This window comes from Mirounga leonina, unplaced genomic scaffold (assembly GCF_011800145.1).
Source record: "Mirounga leonina isolate KUSES-001 unplaced genomic scaffold, KU_Mleo_1.0 Mir_101799, whole genome shotgun sequence".
Lineage (NCBI taxonomy): Eukaryota > Metazoa > Chordata > Mammalia > Carnivora > Phocidae > Mirounga > Mirounga leonina.
Window position 1 is genome coordinate 1,532,837 of NW_023270210.1, and position 11,797 is coordinate 1,544,633.

Here is an 11,797-nt window from a genome sequence, read left to right on the forward strand (position 1 = left end):
CCCCTGGGGTGCCGTATTAGGCCTTAGAGTATGTCCCACCAAGGATGTGCAGAGAACTGTGGTCAGAGATACTTGAAATAAATCTTTTCTCTGTGGTATGGTATCAGTTCGATATACAGTTAAATTCATGTGTTTGGGGGCACCTGGGTGGCTCAGTCGTTAAGTGTCTGCCTTCGGCTCAGGTCATGATCCCAGGGTCCTGGGATCGAGCCCCGCATCGGGCTCCCTGCTCAGTGGGAAGCCTGCTTCTCCTTCTCCCACTCCCCCTGCTGGTGTTCCCTCTCTCACTGTGTTTCTCTCTGTCAAATAAATAAATAAAATCTTAAAAAAAAAAAATTCATGTGTTTGTGTTTACATTCAATATAGTAACATTTTGTTACCGCTTATTTTTGTTTTCATTTTGGTTATGTAAACTTTTACGTGATTCAGAGAGGTTTTGTCTCGCGCCTGTACCTTACCTCATTCCCACCCACCCTGGGACTAGGAAGCACTTCTTCCCTTGTTTCTCACATGTAAGGCAGCCTACGATCCCTAGTGTCGTCCATTCATTCCGCATGTCCTTGCTGGCAGCTCTCTGAGTTATGTGCAGTATTGGGGCAGGAAAAATAATGCCATTACAAATAACATCATACACCTGTTGTTTTGCATTTGGGGGGTGCCTCTTTAGGGTAGAGCTCTAGAAGGGATTGCCCTTGATGGCATTGAGACCCTTGTTTATATATAAGATGCATTGCCGGGGCATGTGGTTTGTACCTGACCTCATGGTGGTTAAACCATTTGGGGAATATAAATGAGCATTCTGAAGAAGCCAGACCTTTCCCATGGGTGCAGTGTTGTCCTCTGACTCCAGGACTATCCCGGTTCCAGGGAGCAGCCCTGGCCTTCAGCAGTGCCCTTGTGGTGGACTGTGTGGAAGTGGTCGTTCCAGTCCATCTGCCACTCTGCCGCTGGCAAGCTCCCCTTCTCCCCTCTGTGATGGGGGCATGCAGGCCACAGGCCACGCCTAGCTTCCCAGGATTCTTCCTCATTTCCTGCCGAGGAGCTAAGACTGCGAGGATTGAAAACTAAGCTCTGTGCTGCAACAGATTAGAGACCCTCACTTTACAGCAAGAAAAGATCTCCTATGGGCCATGGGCTGGATCAGGGTGACCCTGGTAGCCGTGCCCAAAGCCCTGAACTGCTAGAGGATGACCCAGGATAGGGAGGAACTCAGGGGCGAGCCTGTGTCTTGACCCCTGACCTGAGCTGTTTAGAAAAGGCCTGTCCTCATGGTGCCAAGTGTGTCCTGATACAAACCCACCTTTGGCAGCTTACCCACATCATTTGAGTCTGGTTACCAGTGCACACCACAGTGCCTTCACTGGAGTCTCCACAGTGTGAACAAGGGAGAGGTTGCTTGGGGTAGACCGGCCATGAGGTAGTGATCCAGTGCTGACACGAGCCTTGTGGGACAGGACAGTTCTAGGGCTGAGATCCTGAGGACAGGAATAGCCTTACTCTTTTCTAGAATGAATTGCCGAGAGACCAGCAGATGGCCGATTCCAAGCCTCCCCAGCCCAGGTTGTGTTTCTGCCCTCTTAGCCCTGCCCCAAGAACATCATGGCCAGACTCTGATTCCAGGGTCCAGGGCCTCATGGTGATCATTGCCGATGCACACAAGGAAGGGACCCTACCAGGTGGAGCCAAAGTATAGGGAAGGAGCTGCTCTGTCAGTGGGAAAGAATGGGGAGGCGCCTGCCCTGGAACCTGGGGAGGGTGCTCTTCTGCACCGTTGTCCTTGCTCTTCCCTTCCATTGGTCGAGTCTGAGGCGGTCATGTGTTGTAAGGGAATGTCTGGTGATAAAAGTTTACCAGACCTGGGATGGCTTCTCTTCTCACTGCAGAGCCCTGGGCAGCAGTTTCTGGTTGCCCGAGTTGGCCGGTGTTTATATAGTGTGCCTTTGTGACTTTTCTCCCTCTGGGGTGTTGGTACCTATTGTCAAGATGAGGAAACTAAGGCACGGGATGTTGAGGTCACTTGCTTGGGCCCATGTTTAGAAATTGCAAAGTCAGGATTTGAACTCAGGTTGGCTGGTTCAAAACCTGCATGTTCTTTCCACAGCACTGTGCTGTGCACCACCTCCCAAGGCTCTGTTACTGTCAGTAAGTTGTACTGTGCCCCAGGACTGGTTTTTATCAAGCACACATTTGAGAAAACTTAAAATACAGAGGCTATAGTAACACCCAAGCCAGGTCTTCGTGAAGAGTAGGCCTGCCCACATTTTGGGTGGGCAGCTCCCTCTCCAGCAGTCAGGGGCCTCTTGTTAGCCATCAAGCCTAGAGGCTCTCGGGCACAGCTTGTAAAGTGGCCTCTTTCAAGGCGCTGCACTAAGAAGCCACATGGTGTTTCTACTCAGAAGAATACCACCTGTGCAGGCCGCTCACTCTCTTGTATGTTAGAGGAGTGGGACTTGGGACAGAAGGAGTCAGAGTGGTCACAGGACAGCTAGGAGAAAGGCATCAAAATCTGGGTGAGCATTGGCGGGGCAGCCCTGTCTCTCAGAGCCCTACCTGTGCTGGGGTACCCCAAACCTGCCATTGCTCACTTTTTCTACAAATCAGTGTGTTCCCTGTGATACTTACATACTTATTTAACACTTCAGGGAAGAAAAGTCAGAAGACCAGGATCTCCAGGGCCTCAAGGACAAACCCCTGAAGTTTAAAAAAGTGAAGAAGGATAAGAAAGAAGACAAAGAGGGCAAGCATGAGCCCCTGCAGCCACCGGCTCACCACTCTGCTGAACCAGCAGAGGCAGGCAAAGCGGAGACCTCGGAAGGGTCAGGCTCAGCCCCAGCTGTCCCGGAAGCTTCTGCCTCCCCCAAACAGCGGCGCTCCATCATTCGTGACCGGGGACCCATGTATGATGACCCCACTCTGCCTGAAGGTTGGACCCGAAAGCTTAAGCAAAGGAAATCTGGCCGCTCCGCTGGGAAGTATGATGTGTATTTGATCAAGTAAGTAAGGGCAACTCCTGTCTCTACAGAGCAGGGAAGGCTGGGTGGGCAGGAGGTTGGGGACAGGTGCTAAGAAACTAATGGGGATCCCTTAGAGTGGCGGCTCTTTGTTACTTGTTGATCAGGAAGATGTGTGTGTGTAACCCCATCTTGGGTTGGGAGGGCTTCGGTAGACCACTTGCAGACCCCACCAGGTGTGTTTGGAAATGACTGTGTACAGAGGTCACTGCCCTGAGTGAGATGTACACAGGGTAGCAGAGAGTGATTTTACTCCACCAGCCCTTCAAGTCTTGTCTGGAGGTAGCATAGCAGTAGAGCCTACCCAGGGCCACAGTGAGGAGACCAGGAGAGGTCACCTGGGAAACACTGAGGACACAAGGCCCTGCCCAGGCTGGGCCCAGAGGCCACAGGACCTGCCATGTGTCATGGCCTGTGCTTGGAAGGCAAGCAGAGCTCTCTGGGTTCCTCCCTTTTACCTGCTGAAAAACATCCAGCTGAGGGGCTCTTCTCAAAACCAGTTAAAACTCTTCTTTCTGTGAGTTATTCTGTGACATGGCTTTATGACCCAGAAGAAGTAGGAATTCATAGGGCTCAGTCCACTTTGTGAATCATGTTGGGAAAGGTTGGGCTCTCTGACAGGGCCTCTGGGGAGAGACACATGTCTTTCCAGCTGTTACTGGTGCATTTGTCCAGCTTTGGGCTGGTCTTTGGGCATTTTCTGTTCAAATAGTAAGAGCTTCAGAGAAGGACTGAATAAGTACATTTTAGTTCTGGCCCTTACATGATCCAGAAAAGGTTAACAGTTTTGGAAAGACATTTGCAGACAACCTCGTTTGATTCCAACAACTCTGACAAGGGTGAGCAAAGCATTATCCTACTGACAGATGAGGAAACCGATCCCAAAGAGGCTAAGCAGCATGCCCAGGTTCAGACAGGGGAGTGCTCTACTTCCTGAGTGGGCCCAGGCACCAACCAGCAGAATGGGCCCCCCAGCCTGATGGCTCAAGAGAGTCCCCAGGCCAGGCCCCTTTGGGGGCCAACGGAGGGGCCTTGGTGGTAGGCGGACCCTCAGGGGCATCCGGGCAACAGCTGTCACTGGAGCGAGCACACCCTCTAGGTGCCCGCTGCCACCGCCCAGCAACCCGACTGCTTCATGTGTGGCCGTCGCCGTGCCCCTCTACTTTCAGCCTGTTTTGGCTTTTCTCTACTGTGACTCTCATTCAGTAGTATCATCAGGCAGGTCAGTTGCAGAACGTCCTGTCACAGAGTTCACCACCTTCTGCTCTGCCCCATCTTTGTACATTAGCATGGAAGCTTCTAATCATTCTTTGTGTCTCTCCATTTGTTCCCACAGTCCCCAGGGAAAAGCCTTTCGCTCTAAAGTGGAGTTGATTGCGTACTTCGAAAAGGTAGGCGACACCTCCCTGGACCCTAATGATTTTGACTTCACGGTAACTGGGAGAGGGAGCCCCTCCCGGCGAGAGCAGAAACCACCTAAGAAGCCCAAATCTCCCAAAGCTCCAGGAACTGGCAGAGGTCGGGGACGCCCCAAAGGGAGCGGCACTGCGAGACCCAAGGCAGCAGCATCAGAGGGTGTGCAGGTGAAAAGGGTCCTGGAGAAAAGTCCCGGGAAGCTGCTCGTCAAGATGCCTTTTCAAGCTTCACCAGGGAGCAAGGCCGAAGGGGGCGGCGGGGCCACCACGTCAGCCCAGGTCATGGTTATCAAACGCCCTGGCAGGAAGCGAAAAGCCGAAGCCGACCCCCAGGCCATTCCCAAGAAGCGGGGCCGAAAGCCGGGCAGTGTGGTGGCAGCCGCTGCCGCAGAGGCCAAGAAGAAAGCAGTGAAGGAGTCTTCCATCCGGTCCGTGCAGGAGACCGTGCTCCCCATCAAGAAGCGCAAGACCCGGGAGACAGTCAGCATCGAGGTGAAGGAGGTGGTGAAGCCCCTGCTGGTATCCACCCTCGGTGAGAAGAGTGGGAAGGGACTGAAGACCTGCAAGAGCCCCGGGCGGAAAAGCAAGGAGAGCAGCCCAAAGGGGCGCAGCAGCAGCGCCTCCTCACCCCCCAAGAAGGAGCACCACCACCACCACCACCACTCAGAGCCCCCGAAGGCACCCGCGCCGCTGCTTCCACCCCCGCCCCCACCCCCACCTGAACCCCAGAGCTCCGAGGACCCCGCCAGCCCCCCTGAGCCCCAGGACTTGAGCAGCGGCGTCTGCAAAGAGGAGAAGATGGCGAGAGGAGGCTCGCTGGAGAGCGACGGCTGCCCCAAGGAGCCAGCTAAGACTCAGCCCGCGGTCGCGACCGCCGCCACGGCCGCAGACAAGTACAAACACCGAGGGGAGGGAGAGCGCAAAGACATTGTTTCATCCTCCATGCCAAGGCCAAACAGAGAGGAGCCTGTGGACAGCCGGACGCCCGTGACCGAGAGAGTTAGCTGACTTTACACAGAGCGGATTGCAAAGCAAACCAACAAGAATAAAGGCAGCTGTTGTCTCTTCTCCTTATGGGTAGGGCTCTGACAAAGCTTCCCGATTAACTGAAATAAAAAATATTTTTTTTTCTTTCAGTAAACTTAGAGTTTCGTGGCTTCAGGGTGGGAGTAGTTGGAGCATTGGGATGTTTTTCTTACCGACAAGCACAGTCAGGTTGAAGACCTAACCAGGGCCAGAAGTAGCTTTGCACTTTTCTAAACTAGGCTCCTTCAACAAGGCTTGCTGCAGATACTACTGACCAGACAAGCTGTTGACCAGGCTTCTTAGGGTATGCCTGCACCTCCCCTCCCACCCCGACCTCCCCCCCACGCCCCCCATGTGGTCATTAGGGACAGAGAGTGCCATTGGTGCCCCGGTCTCCGCTCTCCTCTCCCCCCACCCTGCCCCACCCCCATCCTCCAGCTCCCCCGCCTCCCCCATCCCCACCCACATTGGGACAAGGAGGTGTGAGGCAGGAGAGACAGTTGGATTCTTTAGAGAAAAAGACAGAGATGGCCAGTGGCTACAGCCTGTGTGATCTCACCCATGGTGGCACAGATCTGGCCCCACACCAGCCCCAATCCAAAACCGACTAGGACATTTCACAGGACAGGGAGGTAGCACCTGTTCGCTCCAGTTCTGGCATGGCTAGGAGGGAGTCAGTCCTTTGAGCTGCTGGGTGTAGACTGGCCTGAGCCAGGTGACCAGATGAGAGGACAGCCCCGGGCCGTTCTCCAGTGGGTGGCGCTAGAGAGAGAGAGAGAGATTGAGAGAGAGAGAGAGAGAGAGGCTGTGGAAGCGACAGGGCGAGGCGCACTGGCCCCGGGCTCCTGGGCTCCTCCGGGTGGCAGAGAGCAGTGGGGCCGATGGAATTCCTAGTCGCTCAGAGCACTCTGTGACTGGTAGGTAGAGGCCCAGTGGACAGGTTGGGGGGCCAGGGGGAAGGAGGGGAAAATGTTCTTCCAAAACTTTTCAATTCTACTCCTTTAGGGACAGCTTAGAACTATTTGCACTATTGAGTCTTCATGTTCCCACTTCAAAACAAACATGCTCTGAGAGCAAACTGGCTTGAATTGGTGACACTTCGTCCCTCAAGCCACCAGACATGACAGTGTTTAGAACTACCTGGATCTGTATATACCTGCGCTTGTTTTAAAGTGGGCTCAGCACATAGGGTTCCCACGAAGCTCCGAAACTCTAAGTGTTTGCTGCAATTTTATAAGGACTTCCTGATTGGTTTCTCTTCTGTCCTTCCATTTCTGCCGCCTTTCATTCATCCTTTCATTTCTTCCCCTCCTCGTTCATCCCTTCTGTACCAGGCACCCACAGTTCCCAGCTTTACCTGAGCTGATGCTGGTCAGCTCAGGCCCCCAGATCTCACCCTGCCCTTGGGCCTTCCCACTGCCAGCCCTAGCCCTAGCCACACCCCCATTCTGAGCCCTGAGGAAGCCCCGGGCTCTGCTGAGTCCACCTGGCCCTAGCACCTTGGCCTCTCTGAAAGGCAAGAGAGCAGCAAGATCCTGCTCTCTTAGGGAGCTCCCTTCCCTGGTCAGACCCTGATTCTGGGCCTTCTCAACCTACTCGAGAGAAGCAGGCAGGCGAAGTTGGGCAGATTTGGACTTGGGAGCTGAGGGTAGTGCAGAGGCCCCCATGGCCTGCCATAGTCATCAAGTAGCCCGGCCCTGACCTTGGCCTCGGCCAGGCCCAGCTAGCACAGTGTGGTGCAACGAGGCAGCAGGTTGGAAGAAATGGCAGATGCCCCAGACCTGAGCTGGGACCAGTGCCTAGGCTCCTGGCCCCTCTGCTCCTCCCTTAAGTTAACCATGAGTTCTTTTCTGATGGAAAATGTCTGGGTTTTGCTTGCTGGAGACTGGGTAGGGCCAGCATATCACACATCTCCACATCTATGCCAGGGGAATGGTGTGGGGGCTGAGCGGCTTGGGTTTGCTATGGGTTTTCATTGATCAATCTCCATTTAGGACCCCATCCTTTCATTCTGTGTTCAGGAAGTCCTTATCTAGCTGCATATCTTCATCATATTGGTATATCCTTTTCTGTGTTTACAGAGATGTCTCTTATATCTAAATCTGTCCAACTGAGAAGTACCTTATCAAAGTAGCAAATGAGACAGCAGTCTTATGCTTCCAGAAACACCCACAAGCACGTCCCATGCGAGCTGCTGCCATGAACTGTCAAGTGCGTGTTGTCTCGTGTATTTCAGTTATTGTCCCCTGGCTTCCTTACTGCAGTGTAACCATGAAGGAGTGAAACATCCTAAAAACCGTCTAGCACTTCCTTGCCAGTCCTTAGTGATCAGGAACCATAGTTGACAGTTCCAATCAGTAGCTTAAGAAAAAAACCGCGTTTGTCTCTTCCGGAATGGTTAGAAGCAAGGGAGTTTGCCCCCATTCTGTTTGCAGAATCATAGTTGGCCTTTGTAGCATTTTTGTACCCATTTCCTTATGCTGCAAAAGCAAGTCCCACAACCAGACCCCCTCTGCTGTTGACCCTCTGGGCTTCACTTCTGACTCCTCCCCAGGAAGGGCAGGGGGGTCGGAGGAGGGGGCAAGTCCTTCAGGATCCCTCTTCCTTCAAGGACAAAAGGCTCCTGACCCCGAAGTGGCCTCGCACTCCTGGCACCCACAAAGGATGCCTGTCCACGCAAGTACAGCGTCCGGCCAGTTTGTCGTGGAGACACCATCCGTTTTGGTCGGTTGGGTTTTTATGCATTACACTTAGTCCAGTGGAATGTGACTCCCGGAACCAGTGTCAGCTCAGTACCATCTGGTCCTGGGAAGAGGAGTGCGGGGCCCGCCATGCCCCCCTTTCACCTGTGACCCTTCAGGGGCTGACTGGGCATTGGTGGTTGAGAGCACAGCATTTCAAGTTTCATTTTCTTTCGGCCTGGTCTGACCTGCAGCCCCCTCGCTCCCCAGCTGCTTCTCCTTACAGTTCTGAAGCTGCAGGTAGCCCCTGAGGCTCCTTAGGGTTTTCTCTCCTTCTCCCCATTCTTTCGCATTCCCTCTTCTTCACCTAATAAAGGCATCACAAGTAAGTCACCATTAAGCAGGTCACCTTGGTGGTTTGTCGCCCTGGCAGACAGGGGCCCTGCAGCTCCCATACCACCCCTGTCCTGGGTCAGGTTGACAGGAGGTTGGAGGGAAAGCCAGGCCATGGGATTCTCACCAGCCGTGTCCAGCCCAGTTTGGGGGTGTGACCTCGATTTTGTGTGTGCTTGAACATCATAAAGATTGGGGGCATCTTTTAGGGACTGTGTGAAGAATACAGAAATTAACTGACTGCTTTCAGACACCTGTTTGTAGGGCTAGGTCACAGTCACTTTCAGCCTCCCCCACCCTCGTTATAGTTGTTAGTTACTACCTCCTCTCCCGACAGAATGCTGTATGTCCTTGAGCTCCTCCTACAATGCCCAGCCCAGCTCTGCCCTGCCCTGCCCGTTGGTGGGCCTGCCCTAACCAGTGGAACCGCTGGCCTTGACACTGTAGCGAACCAGGGCACCGAGCCACAGCCAGGCTCTAAGACAGCTCCCTTCTGCTGCTGCTGTATTCCCCTTATCAGAAGGCACAGGCGACACCTAGAAATGCCCTGTTCCCCAGTCCATCAGTGCCAAACGACCCAAGGACCTCAGTCCCCTCAACTCCCTGGGAGGTGAAAGCCGTGGTGGTGGCCCAGGGACACTGGCCACAGCCAGCACCTGGCTTCTACTCCTGAGACCCCGTGCAGGTGCGGGCAACAGTCTGTTCAGGGGCACCAGGACCCAGAGCAGCCCCAAGTTGTCACCTGCTCCTCCACGCAGCTTTTCATTGCTCTGACAGGGATGATAGGAGGTACTAGCCTGAAGCAAACTGCCATGTTTGGTGGGAAAGGTGTTTCTTTAGCTGCCAGGATCTCTGGATTAAGGTAACTTTTAGTAAGCAACTGAAGCGCAGGAGGGAGCAACAGGTATGAAGTGAACTCCCCAGGTGGGGCGACTGGATCCCGCAGAACCCAAGTGGAGCCTAGCAGCTGAGCTCTGCGCCCCCTTTCCGGAGCATTTGCGCCTGGCTCTCTGGGCTGATGGAGCCAGGGAAGGTCACAGGTGCTGGTTCTTGGAGAAGCCTTTTGCGCATCCTTTCCTAGCCAGTGTCGCCCCGAATTGTTTCCTAATGTGAGTCACGCACAGATTTTAGGACTGGTGGCCCAGACCTCAGGAAGCAAGCTGTGTTTAGAGCCCTGTTCCTGGAGTCTTGGCTCATGGGGGCAGGGTGGGGAGCAGGGTGGGGAGCAGCGGGGGCAAGCATGACAGCATCACCCAGCCGGTGGTAGAGCCCCTGCAGCCCCACCATGTCGCGTTCCTGATCTTACTTTGTTCTCTGTAAGGGTCCCACCTTTGCTCTCTCCGCCAGTAAACTCGTCCACTCTGGAGGGGTTTGTCGAGTCTCCATTTTTTCGTCTTTCTCTTTTAGATGCTGTATCAATCTTTAGAAAAGGCATAGTCTGTTATATATCGCTAGCATACTGCCTCCCCCAGGGTCTAAAGTTACATATTAAAGGGGAAAAATGTGAACACTGAAACCCGTTCTGAACAGTTCAGAAGGAAAATCTAGAAAACATTTGGCAGAAAATTACATTTCAATGTTGCTGAATGAATAAGAGCAAGATTTTGCAAAAGTGCTGATACAAAAATATTTGGAGCTTGGCCTGACATGTGAGTGCTCCAGGAAAAGGGGAATCCAGCCTGAAGCTGCTGGATCTGAGACTCGGGGCCATCTTCGCACTGGGGAGCCCCCTGTCCTGCAGGGCTGCCTGCCTGGTCCCAAAGCTGTAGGAGCCCAGCACTTGGTGTGGGAAGCAGAGTGTCACCAGTGAGTCCAAAGGCCTGCGACGTTCTCACCACCCAGCACCACCTGTTTCTTGTTCCTTTCTCATCTCGACAGGATGTTCCCCAAGTGCTGATTTTTTCGGGAAAAAGGAAGTCCTAACTAGGGCCCAGGCAACTAGGAAGATGAGGGTGAGGTCTCCCCTTTGGCCTCTGCCTGTTCCCTGAGGACATTCCCCCTCTCTGCTCTCCTTGGGGCCCAGGGTCTAGGTGAAGTGGTGCTCCCTTCTGCATGCAGAGGTGAAGACAGAGGCCTGAGCACTCCCTGTGGTGTGTCCCCCCCTCGCCCCTTACCAGCGAGAGCCCCTGGGCCAGAGGGAGGGCAGGCACAAGAACAGGTACCGGGGCAGAGCCGAGACCTTCCCAGAGGGAAGTCCGGCCTTTGAGATTGAGAGCATTAGGGAAACTTGCAAATTGCCTTTGCTCCCCTAGCCCCCCTTCGAGCTTACCTTTTCTCAGGTCCTCAGCAGCAAGAGACAATGAGATGAAAAGGCCAACAAGAGGTTTGGCTCCTGCTCACTGGTAGTCCCTCTCCCTTCAGTGTTTGTGTGTCCAGTGACAAAGGTGTTCTTCCTGGTGACCCTGATTATATCCAATATCTTATAGACTATACGCATAGGCCTGCTTGGTCTCCTCTATCCTGGGCTTTTGTTTCGCTTTTTAGCTTTGGTTTTAGTTTTTCTGTCCCTTTTATTTAATGCACCAACTAGACACACAGAGCAGTTGAATTTTTATATATATATATCTGTATATTGCACAATTATACACTCATTTTGCTTGTGGCTCCACACACACACACACAAAAGATCTGTTAAAATTATACCTGTTGCTTAATTACAATATTTCTGATAACCATAGCATAGGACAAGGGAAATTATAAAAAAAAACACAAAACAAACAAACAAAAAAAAACAAAAAACAAAAAACAAAAAAAACTACAAATCTGTCTGCTGGTCACTTCTGTCCAAGCAGATCCGTGGTCTTTCCTCGCTTCTTTCAAGGGCTTCCCTGTGCCAAGCGAAGGAGGCTCCAGGCAGCATCCGGGTTTTGCACTGTCTCCCATGCTTGCGAGAGAGGTCCCAGGATGCTGGTGCAAGACAGTTCACCTCAACGGGTGGGTGTAAGAGCGCTTCCTTGCCCTGGCAAAGTCTGGAATGTAGTTGGTACCACCTGGCCCCCTTCGACCTCTGGATGGGGCAGCTGGAGTCCAGGAGGGAGGGGATGGCCTGACCCCACCCCCAGCCCTCCCAGTGACCCAGTCAGAGTGATCATGTATGGAGAGTCAGCTCAGCAGGCCTCCCCACCAATAGGGCTTCCACTTTGCTGAGGCTGGAGGGCAGATGGGAGGCCTATCACATCTCTGAATGTGTGAGCTGCACCAGGGACCCCAGAACCACATACAAGAGTCCACTGGGTCCCCCCTAGGAGGTAGCAAAGACTCCAGAAAATCC

General features: G+C 53.3%; 1 protein-coding gene across 2 annotated transcripts in view; it reads left to right on the plus strand.

The window, feature by feature from the left end:
- Positions 1-11,088, plus strand: part of MECP2 (methyl-CpG binding protein 2) — a 61,051-nt gene extending 49,963 nt beyond the window's left edge. For both annotated transcript variants that reach the window (XM_035011059.1, XM_035011051.1), the window contains 2 exons: positions 2,643-2,993; positions 4,348-11,088. In XM_035011059.1, the coding sequence (XP_034866950.1) occupies positions 2,896-2,993; positions 4,348-5,434 (1,185 nt within the window). In that variant the 5' untranslated portion in view covers positions 2,643-2,895 and the 3' untranslated portion in view covers positions 5,435-11,088. The remainder of the gene's footprint in view (positions 1-2,642; positions 2,994-4,347) is intronic.
- The last annotated feature ends 709 nt before the right edge of the window (positions 11,089-11,797 follow it).